Source organism: Phalaenopsis equestris, unplaced genomic scaffold (genome assembly GCF_001263595.1).
Source record: "Phalaenopsis equestris unplaced genomic scaffold, ASM126359v1 Scaffold000511, whole genome shotgun sequence".
NCBI classification, from domain to species: domain Eukaryota; kingdom Viridiplantae; phylum Streptophyta; class Magnoliopsida; order Asparagales; family Orchidaceae; genus Phalaenopsis; species Phalaenopsis equestris.
In genome coordinates, this window is record NW_018164951.1 from 3,163,892 (window position 1) to 3,187,490 (window position 23,599).

General features: G+C 33.8%; 1 protein-coding gene across 3 annotated transcripts in view; it reads right to left on the reverse strand.

The window, feature by feature from the left end:
• LOC110028325 (uncharacterized membrane protein At1g06890-like) overlaps positions 1-20,618 on the reverse strand; it is a 38,955-nt gene extending 18,337 nt beyond the window's left edge. Inside the window, exons 1-5 of one of the 3 annotated variants that reach the window (XM_020730138.1) lie at positions 20,527-20,618; positions 20,141-20,385; positions 10,285-10,469; positions 8,742-8,809; positions 3,674-3,806 (exon numbers count right to left, since the gene is read on the reverse strand). In XM_020730138.1, coding sequence (XP_020585797.1) covers positions 3,674-3,806; positions 8,742-8,809; positions 10,285-10,469; positions 20,141-20,261 — 507 coding nt within the window. In that variant the 5' untranslated portion in view covers positions 20,262-20,385; positions 20,527-20,618. Of the gene's footprint in view, positions 1-3,673; positions 3,807-8,741; positions 8,810-10,284; positions 10,470-20,140 lie in introns of all 3 variants that reach the window. The other 2 variants (XM_020730137.1, XM_020730140.1) reach the window with 2 other exon arrangements.
• Positions 20,619-23,599: the final 2,981 nt, after the last annotated feature.

Consider the following 23,599-nt stretch of genomic DNA (forward strand, 5'->3'; position numbering starts at 1 on the left):
ATGGATAGCGAGCCAGGTTCGTTAGGAGAGTGATCCTGTGTTGGTCGCGATGCCTTAACGAGCATTGCTTGCTAGGTTGATTTCAGTGAGCAATGCGAGTTAAGTCATCGAAATTGACATGAGTATGACTGTGCTAAAGATCTAATAGATCTAACTCGTGTCATCATTCTTCGTGACACCCTTTAGATACTTTTGATCTTTAGGATGGGGCCGGTATGACGACCCCGTCAAAGTCATACTATACTCAGACACCCCTCACTTATATACTAGGTCGATGCATTTTCTCGGTAGATGGCGTGTTAGGCTAGGATTTAGGGTGCTAGATAGTCTTTGATGCCTGGCTACTGTTCTCTATTGGATTGGTTGCCCTAGCCAGGTAACTTTCTTTCGCATTATGCTTGTGATGTGATTGCGTGATGCATATGTGTGGTAGTATATTAGGGCGTTCTTCTGCAGGGAGCCATGTCTATTTTCATACACACACACAGGTACCGCCATGGGGGGAGCAAGTAATGATTTCTGACTCTTTTGCTTGCAGGTGCTATTAGCTCCCCCCACTTTTGAGGCATGGCTCACGATACATTATGTGCATGTGAGTTTTCCCGCTGACCTTTGTTTTCATGCAGGATTGAGTTTATTTTCTCTGTGTATTTTTTTAGAGTCTAGGAGAGTCCTGTAGCAGAAATAAGATACGGGCATGGGTTCTGAGTCGTTAACACGGGAACTATGTGGAGGGGACCAGGAGCAAATGCTCGTGCCCCGTATCTTAATTCTGTATTTTATATTGATGTATAGAATTAGGATCGGGCATGTATATGCGGAGTCCGACCGCACTTTTCTTTTCTGGGATATGCTGCCGACCCAGCGGCACCCGTCTGTTTATTATTTTGGTTTGACTTGTTTTGCTTTATTCTTTACATCATGTTGCTGCACTTGTATGTGTTTTTTTTGTTTCTTTCTGTGATTTATCTGGGATTTCACGATATAACATAGGCTCATTAAGGGCCCTAAAATTGTAATTTTCTACAAAATCCTAAATAAAATATTCAAGATAATTATGATTTAGGATTAAAATATTCAGGATCTAAAAATTGCAACTTTTACTTTCCTGCATATATTAATAGGGCCTCCACAATACTTAGGATCATTCTAAATAACTGCATTCATCTTTGCATGTCCCGATGAGGAGTCCCCGTACTTTTCCAACCTGACTGGCTCAGCATACCTTCATATAGGTGGTTGTCTAGTGCGCCTAGGGTGTTAGAAGGCTCCCCGACCCAGACGGGGGGTAAGTCCTTTTGTTGGAGCGTTTCCAGCTTTGTTGCTGAACCTTCTTTTCTGAGGCGTCCTAGCTATTTCAGCAGGTATAAGTCCCACCCCTTGAAGCTCCAGCTTGTAGTCATAGGATAGAGTTTCTTTCCTTTGACCTTAGGACTACCGAGGTTCCCGTGGATGATGCAATTCACGGATTGCTGACCGGGAATTTCAGGACGTGTTGGGTTGACTACCTTCACGACCAGGTATACTTAGGGCTCTAGAAGTTGTGTATGACGTGGTACCCCGACCCAGTTACCTCTATCTTTTAAGATCACTCTACCTACTTTTTGCTGAGCCCATTTGAGCCCTATCGCTCCTTGACCTCGTTGATATCACCTTGACGGCCCGATGCCGATGAGCTGCCACCCATTTGGGATACGACGATTTGTCCTCTGCCCTTTGGCTCGGACGTGCTTTGACGTATTGGGATATCCCCGTCAAGATGATTTAGGTTATTCTGTGGGCCTCATGTGCCGATGAGCCGCTACCTATTTCGGGATGTGAGAGACTCACTCTCTGCCCGATGACTTAGTACGAGCTTTGAAGTATTGGGACTGTTCCCACACGAAATAACTTTCCTTTGATTGCCTATACCCCAGATCTATGATAATATGAAGCGAAACTCCTTTTATCGAGAGTATTCTTGGGTATCCCCCAAGATGTAATTAACCAGTAGGAACACGTTCCTCTGGGAGTGCTCTTGACCCCAGAACAGGTACATACACCTGACTCTCTGGTTATGGGTAGTCTATGTAGATACTTTTTTCGCGGATATTGGTTTAAGGTGCCTCTACCCAATCTTGTTTGGGCGGATATTCTTAACCTATCCTTGCGAGGTTTATCGCACGTAGACTCTCCACGTTTTACTTTTTCTCTTGTTTGTCTCTTTGTCGTATGTCTCTTCTTATTTGATTCCTCTCCTCTTCGAATCATTTATATGATTTGGGAGGGAGATTTATTCGAATAGGGGAATTATACGACGATCGACAAGCTGGCGACTCCTCTTTAAAATAAAAAAGAGAAAAATAAACGGAAACATGTCAGTGGTTTATGACCTGAGATAAAGTCGTGAGAAACATGTGAAACATGGAGTAAATTTAGGGGAAACTTACTGGTTGCATTGGGAAGAAGACCTTGTTTAGCATTCAAGATAAGAAGGGGCCATCACCGCGGACTGCCTACTAGGCATCGTGGTAAGATTTAGAGTGTTAGAGAGGGGTTTGTTCAAAGATGAGATGAGCGCAGTAACAAAGTTATGTTACCGTTCATTCGCTGATGTGGGCGGTCAAACAAAGAGGGATTGAGGATTGTTGCTATGTGTTGTGGTAATTGAGGTTGATATGAAACAGATACTTACTGATAAATAAGACGGGTCAATCCATAATTGACATTCATATGTCAAAATCGGATGTTAGTTATCCCTGTGGCAAATGCTTTGCAGTCACAATTGCTGATATGTATTTTAGTTGATATGACCAAGCCAAATGTCAGATTGAAGGAATTGGGCTTGGCCACTGCCCTTGGTTGCTACTAGTACCACGGGATGATCTGGTCCTTGCAAGATTTGGAGGTCTCATGATATTTTACTCCTTACTACAAAGGAAGGAGAATAGATCATTTGGATTGACGTGTAGATTATTGAACATAACTAACTTGAATGCTTGATAGCATAAATGAAGGCCGTTCAAAGGGTAGAGTATAATGTCTTCTGAATCCAAGGATGATCCAACAGCAGCTAGAGCATGTACTTGGTAATGGATTGATTGCCAAAGAGAGGTGATGATGCTCGTTCTTGAGTTAGATCATATGTGATAAGTTGGTGGATTACAATCATCTATCGATATTGGTCTAGATTTCAGCACAAAATTTAATATTGAGAACATGTAAAAAATGTGTTATAACCATTAGCATCAAAAAAACTGAAGACTTGTGATCTTCATGTGGGATGATTCTCTATCATATGGAGAGTTTTGATATATTTGAAGTCAAAAGAAATGAATTTCATTTGGCCGGGACTAAAAATACCTGTTGTCAGTGGGTTATTTTGCTATGGAACTATGATTCAATAGCTCTACCTTTCCATAGTTCTTCCATGTAATTTAATACCTTCTTCTACAATGCTCTACTTTAAAACAAAGTATTCATGATATTAGTACGATTTTAATATTGTTGGGCTCCTCTCATCGAGTTGTGTTGTCTAAACTACAAGTTTGGTAAAAATGAATTTCGATGATTACAAAATCAATTCCTGGAATGTTTTACCTAAATGATTGTGCATTGATATCTAAAAATTCTTTTAAAATTCATGCCCGAAAAGATCAAATCTGCTAAATGTATCAATTACTATCAAGGATACAATTTGGGCAATGCAAGTTGTGATCACAGCTAGCAGAGACAATACAGACCCAAGAAAATTAAGCTGCAAATCTGTCACAGTCGCAATGCCAACACCCAGGAGGAGAATAACAAGTGATAGTTGGATGCTCTTACTGCAAAAATGACAGATGTAATGACAGAATAAAATTATAATATCATATAGAAAATAAAGTAAATTAACAAACGTAAGAAAAAAAATAAAGAAAAGAGATTTTTTTTATGTTCCAAATTTGCACAAGAAGATTCATTTAAATTTCAAAATTTTCCTCCTGAGTTTAACAACATAAAAGGAACATGACAATAGTTATTGTGAACATTGAGCAGAAAATCTATCGCAATCGCAATGCCAATACCTAGGAAGAGGGAAACAAGTGACAATTGGATGCTCTTACTACACGCAAGTCAAATGTACTGACATAATAAAATTACAATATCATATGACCTCTTACCACAAGCATAACAAATGTAATGACAGGATAAAATTACAATATCATATAGAAAATAAAGTAATGTAACAGAGAGAGAAAGGAAAGCAATTTTTTATGTTCCAATTTTGCACAAGAAGATTTATTTAAATTTCAAAGTTGTCCTCTTAACAACATAAAAAAGCAAAGCTAAAATGACAATAATTATTATGAATACCTTTTCCTAATGAACTTAAGATATGTAAGGACTGCAACTTGCTCTTATGGATGTGTTTGTCTTTATGAATGCATTATTTAACCTTTCTTCCTTTAAGTCTATCTTTATTTATTGACATATAGTAAAAAGTGGGAGTAATATGCCCAATCTATACCCTATTTTAAATGCAATGATTGATCATGATACACATACAATCATGATGTAGTTTCAAACTACTCTTATAGGATGAAAACTTAGCTTTATTTTTAGTTTTTATTTTGTTTTTGTTAGTTTTAGTTTTGGCAGCTTAGAGTTGATTTTGGGTTCATTTAGTTAAAGTATTATAGTTATTTCTTAAATAACTCTTCAATGGAAGTATTTGGATATGAGAAAGGATGCCATTATCTATTATTTAAACAAAAAAACTAAATTTCATTTATAAGTTCTATCCTTGAAAAACTACGACATGCTCAAGTTTTAATTCTAAATTAAGTCCATTCATTCATTCGATAAAAGAAAATTTCCACATTTATTTAATTGTTTACATGGAATATTATATCATGATGTCATCATCAACATCATCATGGTTGTCATTTTTACTGTAAGAAAAATTAATATGAATTCACAAATTTTGATATATAAAATAATTACATGTTTTAATTATGTAAGGCAGGAAGATGATTGTTTCAGAAAGCAAATCCAGAGGAACTTAGACACATGCACGTACAAGTTCAGCAAAATAGCAAATAAAGCTCCATTACAATACAAAATCAAAATTTTATCTTGTTATGCCTACAAAATTAGGGTATAATTATACATTAACATAAAAATGTAAGTGTGCAACATATTCGTCTAATGCAAAAAAATAAAAACAAAATCAATGAATTTTTCAATGAAAAAGAAAAATAAATTGATTTACTATATTGCATCTTGCATTAGTTAAACAATGATGGAATGATACCCAAATTAATAACAACTAGTTAATCATTGTTAATTTTTTATTCAATTTAACATCCACCAATATAATTATATCATAGTAAATATTTACTATCCAAGATTAAAATGATGAATTCAAAGACATGTCAAAAGGATTCAACCAAGAATTTCAAATTTAGATACCTTAAAAAAAATCAAAGTTAGATTAGATTACAGTATAATCGAAATTTCATAGGTTGTTGACGTCAAAAAAAAAAAAAAAAAAAACTGCTAAAAAAATTATTATGTTGTTGATTAAATTAAATTTCAACTAGATAGATCCTTTTTAAAATCAACTTTTCTAAATAACCAAACTAAATTACCCAAGTTAAAATTAACCACTTTAAAACTTAATACAAACACCCATCCACCATCTGCAACAATATATCGAGGGTGATAAACTTTTAATTGACTCCAGTTCACGAAAAATGAATATCATATTGAGTGTATCATTATATTCATACTTAAAGTAATTTTGCCTCAATAAGGATGCAACCTGAGTCATCTATCCGTATGGTTTGACCCAAAAACTCCATAAAAAAATAACAATTACGACCAAAACCTTTTGACCGGATGATTACCGTCAAATGATACCATTATATTATGGTCACGACCGCAAACTGTATATTTTCTAATAACTTACTACTTTTCAAGTTATGAATCATAATGATGCAATTAATTAACACAACCTCTTGTCAACTAAAACTGACTTAAATTTAACTCATTAGATAAATTTTCATCTCATATCTAAAAGAGTTCCTTGGACGATGCAACTGATGGTTGCTGACAACGATTCTTCAATTAGGCTGAGTCGACTACTTCCTCTGACTAAGTAGATCAGGGACCACAACGATCTAGAACGACGAAACTATGGAATCTTAACTGGGTTCGTTATCATGTCTCCCATCATCTACTTTAAGCTCAATGTAATAAATTTTATAATCTAAATTCTATGTTTATTGCTACTACATCTTAAATATTCAATTATGAATGATTAGCCTTAATTGAAAGTATTCTCCTGTTATCGGGAGGAGTGATTAATCATAAGTGCTTATGCCTATGAGAAACCTCGAACCCCAAATCAAATAGCCCACGTGATATCTCTGGGTAGTGTCTTATATATACAATCCAATCTATCGTCTACAAATTTGGCCCCACAAAGCTCTCAACAATATAATGAAGAGTTCGAGGGATCAAATTTTTGGAGCCCACAGAAGTCAACTATGGTTGGGCCTAATATAGAAGAGCAATAATTGATGCATTATTGTAATTAATCATAATTATAAAGTTGATCATCAAGTTTTATAATTTTGATAATATTAAAGGAAGAAAATCATGAATACTGTGATTTTTTTACTTCTACTCATCTAAGTCTAATATAATGAAAATTTAATTTTTCCATGTCTACTTGAAATACAAGTGTACATAAAAAATCATAACATTATACAGGCTTTTTTAATCACATTTTTATCTTTATCTTATTCCACCATGGTTTAATTGTTAATTGTATAGAAGTTCTCTATAAGTCTTTCCATGCCTTCGCATGGGGGCAAGTTTTTAGTTTCTTACTAACATCAAAGACAACATTCGATTATACCATAATCAAAGCTGTCAATGTCAAGTTCTTTAGGCTCCACATTCATATGCTGTAGAGCTGCTTGTACTAGGTTTGAATAGATGGTGCAACAGGAAACTTTTCAGTACATTAGACGACATGATTGAAAACCTCATAAATAAAAAAACAAAATCAAAAAGAAAAAAAATCAATGGTACAGTTGAATTACAGTGACATAATAAACACTTTAAGCTATCTGAATTATAATACAAAAAACAACTATTTGCTGCAGCTAGATAACATTTAATTTCCTAAACGGTTAATAGGAGAGATATGGAAACATGTACAAAAAAATAAAAGCTTGCAAAATAAAAAAAATAAAGGCTTGAAGATTTGACACACAGATTAAATAAAAGAATCCAATCACTTTACCTAATTTAGATACTTCATACAGAAAACCATCCATTGAGATGATGCACAAGATCTCTCTCTCAAAAATAAAGAATCCAACAGCAAATTTCATTGTATCTAACTTGTTTTGCAGTACACGTCAAAAAAAATTCAAATCCTGGATCTTCCAATGCTAAGAACTACCGCACAATATAACAGAAATTCCTAATTTGCGCATCACAATCCAAATATTTCTATTAATCATGAACAAACAATTGGGAAATTTCTAATGTAACCCTACCTACCAATATGAATAATCAGTATATGCTATCAAAAATTGCCAATTAAAATGGTGATAAAAAAAGATCATTATTGGTTTTTTTGAAGCATCTCACTAACAGGTATGAACTTTGAAATGTGTGGAAACCGAGAATTTAATTTTATTCTTATAATGAGCTAAAATAAATAAAATACACACCAACATAAATAGATCCTGGCCCAAATCTAATTGGTGGTTCATTATTTTTTTACATCTCATCCCTATGTTAAAAAAGGCACTCCTTCGTTCCCTCTCTCTACAAAATGTCATTTTTAGACGTAGGTTGTGATTCAATGCATTCATGTACACTTTAGGCCAAATTTTTCTTGAAGATACGACATGAAATGTCAGTTCAATGAATTTTACTTTCATTATTAGATGTTTCCAACACAAAAGCTGACATAGCTTTACTGCCATCATTATCACAATCCTCTGTTTCATTGAATTACCAAAACGGGCTCCCTTATTATTTATTCTATATTCTATATAGTTCACCATAGTTCAACATAATGCAAAAATTCTTCTGAATCTCAAGGTAATTTAAGGCGAAATTATAACCAAAAGAATAGTTTGAATTTCAGGTAAACATACCCATTATTCATGAATCTATTGCATGTACTTCACAATGGCTCTATCCTGATTATTAAACAGCTAAATTGATTGGCTTGGTTAAGTTAATTGATCGTGTGATTGCACCACACTTCTCAGTATTTGAATCTGAAACCAGCCATTGTGAATTTATTGTCTACCAGAATAATTTTTTCACGTCTTTACAAAACATGGAAACTTACTATATTTTTCAAATTTCAGGAGAATAGCCACAGCACGGGAATTTTCTTGCTCTACAGAAGTGAAAATATGTTAAACTTGATGTTTTTGAAGAGGAAAGCCATTTGAAAGCTGAGTTGTTAAAATAAGTTGTCCTAGCAGTGCCAAAGGATAGCCTCACAGCAAGCAAGATATCAATTCCATGATTATTGGGAAAAGAAAAAAAAAAAACCCAACGTGAATTCATATACCAGCTCTAGAACTAACTTAACTAATGTCGTTTTCTACTTATGACTAGCACACAAAATAGAAATATATTCACTACACAAACAAAAAAGACTTCATTGCCCTCGTGAGTTTCTCAACAAACAGAATACCACATATAACGGAAACAAGTACATTATAAATTCAAAAACTGACCTGAATGTCTTCCTAAAGAAAAGAGTTTCCAGCAATACAGTGCAAGGAATTATTGCCAGCTTTGTCATCTAAATAAAAAAACGAAGCCTAAGCTGCTAGAACATCCAGTCTCAAGAAATTTATAAAACAGAATCAGACAGAAAGAAAATATACAGGTAGAACAAAGCATGTATCAGATGGAATAACCTTTTAAGCTAAATGATACCAAAATGTAGTAAAAAGCAATTGATACTCTTGATATATTTCTTCATTACACACATAAATAAGAAAAAAAAAAACAGCAGACAAAATTCCTTGAGAAGACAATTCTAGGAAATAAACAAAAAATTGACAAAATAAAAACACAAAAGGGTTAGCATTTATTATGTTTTATTTTCTTTGCATGGTGTTATCTTCAATTTGCTGTTTTGGGAATTGAGATCTCAAATCTGGATGAGAAAAATAGAGGGTTGATGTCAAGTTGATCACTAATAAAAAGACTTATGCCAAAGGTAATGAAAATGCAAACAGTCTAGATAAGAGAATAATAATATGAGATTTTTAAGGGGTTGCCATTAGTTGCATGAACCTAAGCATGAAAGAGAAAAAAAAAGTTACACTGCATGTAATTCTATTTTTAAACATACAAGCAGGATATCAAAAAATGACACGTCTCTTGTTTTCTTAACAAGGTCTTACCAAGTTCATTAAACAGACATAGAAAGCTATTCCAATCGAATGATTTGCAGAAACATATATGATTCTGTTTTACAATCTCTCTTTATATCATGTATTGTTTGCCTTTGAAAGCCTTATTTTACTCAAATTGCTGTGAAGCTATATGTAAAGTACTTGAATGTCTTCTCGCTCTTATTTAACGTAATTTTGCTTGAGTAGGACCCGCATGAAAAGTGATATATTTTATAAGTGTGTTCATTTCTGTGCTAAACTTCAACAATGTAAACAATAGCATATGGAGCCAAAAATCAAGTTATGTAATAACTAAACAACTGTCATTAAGCTACAGAGAAATTTCTAGTCAATTGACTGTCCGAATTAGAAAAACTGACTATTCCTGGCCAAAGATGCCTTGGTAGGAGCCTCAGAATTGTGTAATGGAATCAAGTTTGAATCCGAACATTAATACATCATAACTTCGTATAGGCTCAATCCTATTGGCCATGCGATTCACCTGGTTTACTAATATAATTGCCAACGAGAGAATCAAACAAATAAGAGATCTTCGCTACTGTTTCATTATGCAGACTGTAAAGGAGAGTTTGGGCTAAGGGCTAAGGGCTAAGATAGAGAAAATAAAATCAAATATAACCACAACTCCAGGCCAAAATGGGCAGAATAAACATTGTCTGCTCGGTAATTTTAAGCTACCATGAGACATCATAATCAGCAAGAACATTAGAACACTTGTACAAAGTAAATGATAAATCATTAATATCAGCCAATAATTTAAATTGAAGCTTACTGAGCAATCACAATAATTCAAATGGAGGAAGTGCTCAGTAAATTCTAGCTTTGCAAATGAACTTAAACAAAAGTGGGGTACCTGATAGAAGCCAATTGAGTTGAAACCCAAGCATAGGTTCAGTAAACCAATAGAGATTCCATTAAGTATTCCAAATCCCACAACCACCTTCCGATCAAATGGTTTATGTTCAAAAAACTTCATCCATGATGCCACATGAAGCGAACAGAATGTGACTAAGAGATGCCAGCTAGTCAAAGTAGTGGCTGCAAATGACATGTGTGAAGTAAGCACAATAGTGTTGAATTTATTGAAAATACACTCTGGAAAAGTCAAGAAAAATTGGATTGTAAAAAAATCTTATGAATAGCCCAACTTATCTGCACAACATTTTGAAGAGAGCTGCATCGAGAATAGGGATCACAACCAAAAAAATTCAACAAATCTATTGAGGAATTGGAAATTACAAAACAAAATCAAATATAACTAAATAGGCCTAGCTAAATAAGTTGTTAAGTTAGACGTGTAGCAAAAAATAGGAAGCATTGTGTGAAAAAATTGACAAGGTTGTGGCGAGAATAGCACCAATTCAAGGCTATGTAGGTTTGGGCATGTACAAAACAGATAAAAGCAAGTTCTGATAATACAATGAAAAATAATTTCAAATGATACGCAAAGGAAAATGGGCAGACAAAACTAATTTGGCTTGAAATTGCAAAACAATTGTGTAAACTGGAGCACAAGCAATACTCAACAGGAATGAATATGAAATAAAGATTCATAAGATCAAATCTAAATAGTTAGATTAGGTTAATGATGACGGTATCAGGAATGCTGATGAAATTCCAAAAATAGAGGATAAAAATAATAAATATTGATACCTTATTCTATTGAAATGATATAGAAGTATTTTTTAGAGGTATTTCTTGTTTTCTTTGATTTTAAGTGTTGTATTATGATAAATTTCAAGTAAAAGCAAAAGAAGATGGAGAACAAACTAAAAACCACAATCACAAGACACATATTTAAATGGCTTGGCAAAATTAATATACATTCTCAACCACACAAACATTAAATATTATATTAAGCTTTAAAAGAGGAGTACACGAATTATTTATTTTCATACAAAATGAAGATAAGGATAGAGACCCCACTTCTTTAATATCCATGCCTAGGTGGGAATGAAGCCACCGAGTACGAAAGACTATGTTACTGTTGTAGCTATTATTTTCTTTCCTTTTTAGCTACAAGAGCTTTATTCTCTCTTCCCTTATTTATTACAAGATTTTCTTAAATTGCTGAATGGTCAAGCCCCTCTCCCACTCCCCTCTGTCCCGATTTTCTCTATATTTTTGTGGTTGTGCTTCAACAAAAATGTAACAATTTCATTATATAGTGCTTAGAGGGGATAGGTTAAAAACTTGGAAATATTAAGTAGACAGTGATAAAAAATATAATACATCGTATTGGGCAGAGAATGATTTGTAATAAATTAATAAATGTTAGATTTATTTTGGCAGGTAATAATGATTAGATGAAGTTTATTTTCACCAAATTAAAGAAATTTGTCTCCACTTCTTAATAATCCCCTAATTAATAACAGAATTTCTGACATACTTATTTAGTGGTTGGTGTCTGACCGCTTTTCTATGTGGCACCTATATAATATCATTTATAGAGGCTAATCAAGGCTTTACAAAACCTCATGGGCACAATTGTAGGATTTTTTGCTAGTTTAATTTTGATGAGCTATAAGCCATCATCTTCGAACAATCTATGCATGTAGTGGTATTTAAGTTGTATATACTTTGTTCAAGAGTAGAAAATGGTATTTTTTTATAAAGTGAACAGCCGTTGATAGCCACAAAAGAAATCAATGTCTTCTTATTATAAGTTCAATTGCTCCATAAGACGTAATGCCTAAACAACATGTTGATTGCCACAAAAGAAATCAATGTCTTCTTATCATAAGTTCAATTGCTCCATAAGACGTAAGGCCTAAATCATCTCTTTGTTGGCCCATTGACAACTACATATTCAAATTTTATTATTGATAATACAACTATCTTCCGTAGTTGTGGCACTTACCTAATATCAATACCAGCTAAGACATAAATGTGCCAAATAATACCTCTTTGTGAATCTAGGTCTCCACCCAAGTTCACATCAACATATCTATGTCATTTTAAAGTCAATTTTTTAAAACTTCAAAGATTGATTAATTTTATCTTTTAAGTAACATAAGATCCATTTTATAGCTTCCCAGTATTCATTTCCTTAATTTAGACATTCCTATTGCACATGTGATATCAGATTATGTGCAAACCATTCAAAAAATCAAAGATTCAATTGTTGATGCGTAAGAGACTTTAGCCATATAGCTTTTCTCTTCATTTATTTTTATTAATTGTTCTTTTTAGAATTTGATAATGAATTACAAGCAATATACTCTCTTTTTTTACTTACAAACTTGTCAATCACCTTTTCAATTTATTCAGATTATGATGGATTCAAGATACCTATAATTTTATCTTGATCTTTTCTCATTCCATGTATCTTCTTAGCTTCTCTCGAGTCCTTCGTATCAATTTTTTTAACAATTATCTTCCTAGTTTGTTGATTTCATTTTTTAAATCAGCACTTATAATTAAAATGTCATTATAAATAAAAGTAAGAAAATACAATATATTTAAGAGTCTTTTTAAATAGCAATAGTAATTCACATTGCAATGCAAAAGAACATAATAAATTAAAATTTTGATACCAATGCATGGTATCTGCTTCAAATCATACAGATTTTATCGAGCTTGCAAACAATATTTTCTTGTTCTTTTAATGCAAAGCCAATTTGAACCATACAAATGCATTCCTTTAGAACTCTAAAAAAGTAGACTTAATATCTGTTTGCTTTGTATGTAAAGCTTTTTGCAACTACAATAATAACCATATAACTATTAGTTTAATCATATTAGAGAAAATTTTAGAAAATTCAATGCCTTCCTTTTGTTAGATGCCTTTTAGCACCTGCCCACCTTTTATCTTTTGAAGAAATTATGCCCCCTTTTTTATTTTGCAGATCCATTTATTTGTAAGGCTTTTAATTTCTTTAGGTGGCTTAGTGAATGTCTAGGTATTTTTCTGGTTTTAATAAAATCTCTCTTACATATTCTTTAACTTATACAACTTCCTCATACAATTCAGATGCACTTGCATCAATAAATAACAAATAATATAAACAAGAATAATGATGGTTAATAAGCTTTAAAATTTTTAATAATCTTTTGAATTACATCACATGAGTGATGGGCTGAGATTTTTTAATCAATTTTGAGTATCTCCTAGCTTTAATCAAAATTAATAGATTCCTTCAATTTAACATACTATGCAATAGAGGTCTCTTCTTTAGTACTATTATAACTATAATTGTATATCACATTTTTTTAAATAACATTCTTGCCTTCGATTATTTTCTTATTTTCAATATTCCAAAATATGTAGCCACAATCATTCATATCATAATCAATAAAATAACATTCCTTTATTTTAGGTCAAAATTTTCTATCATGTTATAATCAATGCGTGCAAAATTACGATAATAAAAAAACATTTAAATGTAATAACCTTTTCAGTCTAAACCTCTTCAGGAAGTCCAAACATAAAAACTTTCCTGTCTAAACTTCTTCAGGAAGTCCAAACTTAAGAACTATAAAATGATCCTCGATTAATGTGATATGCTACAATATTTATTTCATCAACCCAAAATATATCTGGCAATCATATGTGTAATCAAGTTTAAAGCATTCTATCACGACTCCATTCTACTGAGAAGTTTTTGAGACAGTTACTAAATATTTTTTTGAATTCTATATTATCATACTCTCCAGAATTATCGAATTTATGTACAGGGCTCATTTACAAATAAACTTAATTTATGTATTTGGATTGTGTCCAAATAAACCTTTCAATATTAAAGAGTTAAAAATATATTAAATCTATTTTTTATTCAATAAATTTGTATTTTCAGGTGCAATCATTTATGAATGATACAATATATTGAGTCACTTCTGTGTGAATTAATTTTAGTTTCTTATTTTTTGGTTCTCTATCAATATTTTAGAAATAAATATTTCTTTTTCCCTATATATATATATATATATATTAAAACATATTATAACTCCCAATGCTCGTGTAGTTATAGTGATGTAGAGTGCATTAATCTTATTTATTGGCACCCCTAGTCACCTTCCAAGTGTTGGTATTGAATGTAGATTACATTATTCTGTTATAAGTTGTCTTATAAAAATCAAGTTTCTCCTCTAGCCAAAAAGGTTTTACGTTGCCCTTTAAGGTGACTACGGGTCCGTTTGGGACAGTTTAAAACAACGGGCGGCATTTTGAACACGTTGTCCTACTGTTTGTTATCCACGTTTTATCGGCATTTTCAATACCGTTGTTTTCATTCTGTAAAGAACGTCGCCCGCGAGATCATCGCTGCGGGCCGCGTTCCGTTCTCACATTTTGTCCCGAATTACCCCGCTGCCCTCAAATCGCGACGCCCTAGCCCCTCCCAGATTCGACATTCCTTCTTCCTTCGTTTGCGAGTCGTTCCCGGCTTCGGCACTCCTCCTCAGAGAAGCAAAGGCTCTGCTATGGCAATCGGGTGAATCTTGTTGGACTAAGACGTATTGCTTAGGCTACAGTCGTTCAGTCCCCAACCGCAACATCAGGGCACGTTGCTAAATATCTACGTGAAATATTTGCGTACATAAGATGTACGCAGCGCTGGGTACATCAGAGGTTATTCTGGTGGTACAGGGGAGTTATATCCGGGTTATACCGGAGGTTACAAGGGGGTATAACCCAGATATAACCCCATTGTACCCCCTGAATAACCCTTGATGTACGCAGCGCTGCGTACATCTTATGTACGCAAATATTTCTCAATATCTACAAGTTAGGGGACGAAGCTCTCGTCGTTGGCCCATTTCTCTGCACCGCCATTAATCTTCAATCAAACAGTAAGAAGCGCTTTATCGGTGTCGAGTCTCCCATTCCCCTTTCTTTCTTCCACGTCGTTCTCCACATATTGCCTTCTGAGGTTCGCTATGGCCATGGTTTTACTACGGCGAGAGATCTCATGACAACGCCCTCATCGACCACCTCCAACGAGCTAAACTTTCTTGTTCTCTACTATCTACAAGAGTCGGGTCAGTTTGTTTGCTGGCCTCAGAACTCTCTCTCTTTTTTTTTTGTAGTTTCAAAGGTTCAACCTAATTTGCTCTTGTGGTGTGGTTGATGTTTTGTATTTGTAGTCTGCTATAATTCTAGTTATTTACCGCACATGTTTTTCTTGATTTGATTGTCATTCTCGGACAAATTTAAGGGTTTTGAACTACTCAAATTGAGTATCCATGTTTGCTGTCGTGGATGAGGAGCTTTTGGGAGAATTTATAGCTTTTGATTGGTTTACACTTTACCGTGAATATATGCTAAAATCCATGCTTTTGTTCCATACGTTGTTGGGAGAATTATACCTTTTAAGCATGCAATACATTGTGCAAGTCAATTATACCTTTATTGGCAATATTAAAAACTTTCGATAGAAATTAAATCTTTCTTTCTTTTATTTGATTTTTGTTTTCCTTTTTTAATCTGTTTTTTTTTTTTTTGCTCTAATTGTTTGATAAGGTGCTATTATCACATAATTCAGAGTTGATATTGAATTCAGATAGAACTGTTAAAGTTACACTAATAATAGAACAAATTCTTTGTATTGTTTTTGTTGGGGAGCCGAGATTATTTCAAGTTAGTTAAGCTACATCTTGGTCACATTAATGGGTTTATGGCATGCCTATGGGTGCACAATTTTGCCAAACCTAGCACTTGCCTCAAATATTTCCTTCATCAGAAATTCATGCATTAGACTCGGTTTTATTGCTCTTTTTTTTAATGCATAGAACCAACATGAATAGTTTTCATGCAATTTAAGTATAAAGTTTCTCAATTTACTGCTACGTTGAGTTTGTTGAAATAAATGGATGTAACTTTATCTAGCCGCCTTTGAATAATGGAATTTGAACAAATTTGTATGCCTTTGGATGTAACATTTTTGTATGCTTCAATTCCTCTGGTTTTTTTTTAACAACAAATTTGACTTTTTTTTATAATTAAATAAAACTATTGAAATTATCGTAATTTTGTACTGTTATGAAATGATATTTTTTTGTTCTGAAACCGTCAAATGTGTAGCCATTAAAGTTCAAGTGTAAACAACAACACAGTGTCTGCCATAATGAAAATTGCAAATCAGTTGTTTTCCAAACATACAAACCAAACAACCAAACAACTTATTCAGAACAGGGGCAGAATTATCATTTATCTAGAATCAGTTGTTTTCGAAACACACAAACCAAACAGCTAGTCAGTTTATCAGAATAAGATGCTGGTCAACAGATTATTAGGGTAAGTTGTTCATCTGGATAAGCTGCAGCTGCCCCAAACAGACCCTACATTTATGATTTAAAATATCACAAACACCAATATCCATAATATTCAAGATTATCAACAATAAAATTTTATCATAATTATTTGTAGAGTGATTTATAATTAGCTCTTCACGAGAAGAAATGGAATGATGTAACTAAATTTAATATCCAAGATTTCCTTGAACAGTCGCATTAACAAGCAATACATCTTAAATTTCTTTATTAGCAATATTCACAATTTCTTCCTTCTGCTTTTGCCATTTTTCATGTTTTCTATTGCAATCATCTCTACCTAATTAAATTTAGCATTTTATTTTGTTATGAAATATGTGTTGACTCTTATTTCATGATTTAAATCCATCTTAGCCCCAATGATTAATTTTCTATTGAAATATGCTTCCACTATTAAAGCAAAGGAAAAAAAAAGGAGGTTGCCTACCATATGTTGTGAAATCCCTTTACGAAGGATGAGTATCAAATATTAATTAGTTTCAATTGACTTGAACCATAAGAGTTGAAGATAGTCATTCCTACATTGTATCAGCTTTTAGCGAGTGAGAAAAGTAGACTCAAGAAACAATTTTGTGATCAAAATTGATGCCAACTGAGCTTGACTAACTTGTAATTGAGTTGAACTCATTAACAATAAAGGCTCCTTCAAACAACCCGACATTAATAAAATTGAATCGACATTAGTTAAGTATCATAACTATAGAAGATAATTATGTTATCTATAATAGAAGTTGAATATGTAGTTGCCAACAAAGACAACAAAAGCTTGATTAACTTGTAATTGAGTTGAACTCATTAACAATAAAGGCTCCTTCAAACAACCCGACATTAATAAAGTTGAATCGATATTAGTTAAGTATCATAACTATAGAAGATAATTATGTTATCTATAATAGAAGTTGAATATGTAGTTGCCAACAAAGACAACAAAAGCATGATTTGGCTAAAAGGCTTTCGGAAGAATTGAACTAATTACAAAAAAACTTTACTCTCTTTTGTGAGAATCAAAGTGTTATTCACTTAGCAAAAAATATCATTTTCTCCCTTGGATGAAACACATACAACTCAAATATTATTACATAGAGAATTATTCAAAGATGATGCCTTACAACTTGTTAAAATCAAAAGAGTAGAAAAACTCATTGATATACTCACAAAAATGATAATAACTAAAAATGTAATTAACACTAAGAATGACAATATAAAAATGGTAACGTCCAAACACCGACACTAAGCAGCTACACTGAAAATTTTAATCAAAAAGAGGAATTTTCAAGTTGTGAAAATAACTTTCTTTAAATGTGTATAGAAAAAATTTTCTACATACACCTTGATACCGGAGTTAACCGAAATCATAATAAAAATGCAAATGTTATTGCTGAAATTCAGAAAGGGAGTTACAAACGAAGACACTTGAAAATAGAAAAATAAAAACATAAACATAAAAGAAACTCTAGGGCGATAACAAAAGCGGTAGTCGGCGGGTCAAGCTATTGAAATCAAGAGTTTGTAGGTACAGGGAAGGGTTGGCAACAACAACGTAAGGTTAAATGGGCGGTCAAACAATAGATAAGGAGGTGATGTAAGGGGCAATTGGGGTAAGTTGGATGTGCGAGTTGCAGCTATAAAGCTGGAAGAGACTCGGAGGAGCGTTCACAGCAGGTCGGTTGTGAAGGAGGAGGCAACAGCAGGTTGGCTGTGAGGCAGGTGGCAAGAAAGCATCAAAAGATTTGAGTGGATTAGGGCAGCAACAGAAAAGGTGGGGTGGAGCTGGCGACAGCAAGTAATAAAAGGAATGATACACACCACATTAAATGAATTACAGCTGGAGCACCTTCTCGTCGTCGGATACAACCCTCAAACGAGAAAAAAGGATGTCGACAACTATCTAAACAGAAATCTCACTAAAAACTAAACCTAAAACAGAAAAAACAACATATAAATAGTAGTAGAAAACTAAGGGGGACCCCCCACTTTTGGGCGACAAACCTAGCGCCTAGATGAAGGGTTAGCCAATTCCCTTGATCCAACTAGTTGAACCGGTTCAGCTCCTCCCAAGCCTCGCGTCATACCCACCGCCTAACCCTTCTAAATTTATTATCGATTGTCCTCCATCCAACATTTAGTTTATATCACCTACCACAATCTACCTAATATTTATAAATTTGCTACCAACCACCTCTTAGCATTGTATAAGAAATTTTTTGCATTATGAAGCATCCCCACAACCATAAGAAAATACAAAAAAAGAGGGATAGAATGAAGAGACCGGCTTAACATTTTAGCCATAGCACGAAGAATCTCTTGCATCAAAGAAGGGTAGAGAAAAAAATCATGCAATGAAAATGGGAAAATTATAATAGCAACAATATCAGCATTTTCACAATAGGCTGTTTTATACCCTCTTAGAAAATAACAATGAGGAAGAGAAGTTCTATCTTTAGCTTGTATAAGAAAATATTTGATGTACTCTTCTTTTAAGGCTTAATAAAATATTTGATCTCTAAGCTATCGTAGATTAGTTAAATTTCACCAAGCCACATAAGCTTACATTTCTTCTAGCTGAGATCTTAGGTGTTTTTATTCTCCGCCTTCATTTAATTTTGCTTAAGCTTCTATCAATATCCCAACTTTAAGCTTCGGTGGCCTCTATCACTCTCTGTAACCTGAGCATTACCTTAAAGTTCACGTCAAATCACAAACATCAATCTCAGATTGGAACCTTATTATTTCCAAATGTACAAATGTCATAACCTAATATCCTTGCATTGACACCTGAAAGTGAGCCACAACGCAATGAGATCGAATTGGGATTAAAACTGTCAAAGACAAATTCACAAACACAAATGCCCGTCAAAGTTTCCATTCAAACAAAGTCTGCCAAAGATAAGTCTTCAATCTCTAAACAATTCCTCGCCCCTCAGATCACTCAGATCTGTTTTCCAAATCTATGAATAATACGAAATCCTTAAACATAAGAATATATATATATATATATATATATATAATGCAAAAATGCAAAAATGATCACCTTTGATATGTGTTTATATATATATATATATATATTAAAAAATGAAAGAGTGCTTCCGTACAATGAAGCTAGCAGATTGGAGCAGCACAAAAAATTCACCATAAACCACCCTTGTAAACACCTCAAAAAACAAAAGGAAATACAATAAAGGTGATCAAAAGACCACAAAAAGCTAAAATCATTCAAAGTTTGGCATTTAAGCATGCGTGATCTGCCTATTAAACAACAGACAACAACTTCGAATTAGTAAACTCAGCTACTCCGTACATCACCTTATCTCAAACGCCAAATAATTATATGTACCACCAAAACATATGATTAAAGATGTCGATTAATCAACCGAGACAGCAAGATAATCAGGCACTGTATTCAGCAAAACAGAAAGCAGAAATGCACAAAAATAGCGCACCAAATGAGAAGCCGAGAGAACTGATGAGCGCCTTGTTGCATATCACAATGGAGACGGACGATACCACCGAGAGACTAAGCGCGCCCAAGGTTCCCAACTGGAACCGCTCGCCATCTCCCATCTCAAATTCACTGGATCCTTCACCAACCAACCTCAACTATCCATCGCGACTCTCAGAAGTACGAAATGCCTTAATGCTATAGAATTGGAGCTACGTCGACTGACAGCTTGTAAAGGGGATGCACCTAAGGGAAAGACACGTTGGCTGCAACGATTAGGTCAACGAAACCAGCTCGGACACGACAATCGGATACAAATTTCAAGCGGGAGTGGACTTTCGAAACCCTAGATCCAATCTCAGTTAGTGGGAGAGTAGAGGGCCTCACCTACCCATGAATCTGTAACAAATAGAAAATCTCATGGAGCTCAGATTTCTCTGTCGTCGCGCGACAAGTTAGGTCGTGTAAAGCCGGCCTTGCGTACTAATTTGTAGCTCGTCCACGAAAGCATTTGCGCGAGTTTATATAGTGTCACTCAATTTTAATAAGGGATTTTTTTTATATATATTAAATTTATGGGACATTTACATGCATATCCCCCAATTTTTATACATTTATATATTTAGTATTTAATATTTGATTTGTAAATTTATAAAACTCGTAAAAATATTGCTATTATGCGGTACATGTATAATTTTTTTAAATTTATTTTTAAATGAATATGCCTTTAACTATTAAATTTTAATATTTTATTTACATGAAAATATATTTAATGAGGAGTTGTACGGTAAAATATGTATATTAATAGAAAGAATTTATTATTTTAGTATTGATATGTCGTCAATAAATTTTATCATTTGACATAAATTTTGAGAGAATTAACACTAATTTCGAAAAGATCAAAAGACAGACCGTAAAGGTTAACTAGGTCGATTTGAGTAAAATAATTCAACCAATACAGATAATGCTAAAACACAAAAGTAGGTACATAGGAGTCACCAAATGGTTGGTAAAATTCAAATAATTATATTTATCAATCTTCCAGATCATATACATAAACAAATTTCCTAAATTTAAACAAAATGTAGAATTAGCTATAGAAAAATTATAAAAATTGATACGCAACCAACAGTTTTTCATCATCTGGCTCGGTGCAATTTTTTGAAAAAGAAACATTCAAACTCTGATTAAGAGTCATCCAGAATTATGATTTCAGCAAATTTCTAGTCAAACTGATCGGCTCGAAGAGACGGACCTAATGAAATAAAAGTCAGTCCAATCCAAGTCAAATCAAGTCCGGGACAAATCATCAAACCACACTTGGAGGATTTCCGGAGGCAATTGAAAGATCGAACGGATGTCGAATCTAACGAGTTCACAGTCGAATCAAACTTCTCGACAAGACGAATCCAACAAGTTCAAGATTGCTTAATTCTGACATCGTTAAGACACTCAAATGTCCATCAAACGTCATCTGATCAAGGGAAGCTCTCCGGACCGTTCGATCAAAATGATTCATATTCCTGCATTAATTGCACCCAAAACACTATAAATAGAATCTCACCCCTCACATGAGAGGAATGAGGCTTAAAAGACAACTTGAGGCTTTGAGAAGGAGCTCAAGTCCAAGATCATCCTCGCTATCGCCGATCGTCGTCGACCACCACTGACCGTGGAAAACCACCGCTGACCTCTGTCAACCACCGCCAGCCACCGTTGATAGTCATCAATCACCGCTGACATTCGTCGACCACAGCCGACCGTCCTCAACTGTCGTCACCCATCGTTGACCTCCGTCGACCTTCTTTGATTATCGTTAATTATCGTCGATCACCGCCGACCTCCATCAACCACCGCTGATTAGACGTCGTCAGTCGACGTTGTAACTTGGAAAGCTAGTAATTTCCCCTATGTGAGATAAAAGATTGTATTTGTAATATACAATTTATAGTGGTTCTCTTCAACTGGGTCGCCAAGTCCCGTGGTTTTTCCCCTTTAGGGGTTTTCCACATAAAAACTTCTGGTGTTATCACAACTTGATTCATTTTCATCCGAGTGTGTGCAGACGATAATCCATTACTCTACCGCCATAAATTCTCTAGCACGCATCAAAAATATAAATCAAAACTAACAAGTTTACAAACCTCATAACATTAAATCAGTTTTTTTAATAAAAGATGACAAATTCTTAATTTTCTAAAAATTAAATAATTCTAAAAAAATAGGTTCAATTCGTAATATTCTCAATCTTAATGTCTTGTACATTATCTCATAACTATTGTACATTGTCCCATGACAATTTGAACCCATTTAGAACTATGACCAATCTTTTAAGTACTATGACCTTTCCCCGGTTTCTATTTAAAATCAGCTCAAATGTTGTCCTAATCCTATTGAGGGTCCGTTTGGGGCAGCTTGTGCGTTTCATGATAAGCTGCTTATCCTGAAACGCGGCCCCCGCCCCCCCCCGCCCGCCGCCCCGGCCTGCGTTTAGTGTAAAAACCCAGACGCAGTTTCTGATAAGCTGGCGAAAAGCGCGAACCAAACGGTATGGTGGCGTTTTGAAAACGCCGCCCGCACTTATAAGCTACCCCAAACGGAGCCTGAATTTCATATTCAAATTCTAGAAATAAAATCTTCGAACCACATTGAAATTATTGGCCAATGCATTAACTATAAGTTTATTATAATCTAAATATTTTTTTTGGATACAATTAATTACATGGATTTGTCTTTATAAAAACCTTTTATTCTAGAATAAAAAACATCCTAATCAGTAGAACATATTTAGTAGAACATATTTAGTAGTAACAATAGAAAGATGGCCAACCACCCAATTAATATAAGTTAGTGGAATAGCATTATCAATCAATCCTTGAATGATGAAGCTTCTACTTGCACAATTAATGTTTTATTTAAATTGATTTTCACACGAAAAGAGTTTTGGGAAGATAGAGAGAGAAACACCCTAAGAATTCCATGCATTTTGAATGGGATGAATGGTAAGAGCACCTTTTTAAGGTTGTTTGGCCAAAATCTTAGACATGCCTTCACAATTATTTATTCATGAAAATATAAATGCATGTAGTCATTCAAACAACTTCATAAGAATAAGATTGATTGTGGAAAATGAACATTTTGTCTCAATCATGTCCATTTTTTTTAATAAGTTTTTTCTTTATTTTCTTAAAATCAACACCTACTACTAAAGGTGATATTTTTATGAATTAATAAACTAAATTATCATAATATAATAAATTTTGAGAATAGGTAAACTAGTGTAGGATTTGAATCAAGTTAAATTACCATTAAGTGATCTCGAAAAAAAAGAATAAGGTTCTAATTTGGTTCAATATGAGTCTGTCAGGCTAGAAGCTTGAACTTAACCAATTCGATGAGTGAATTTTTTGCTGTTAGTGATTTTATTATTAAGATCTCTCATCTAATAAGCAAAATATAT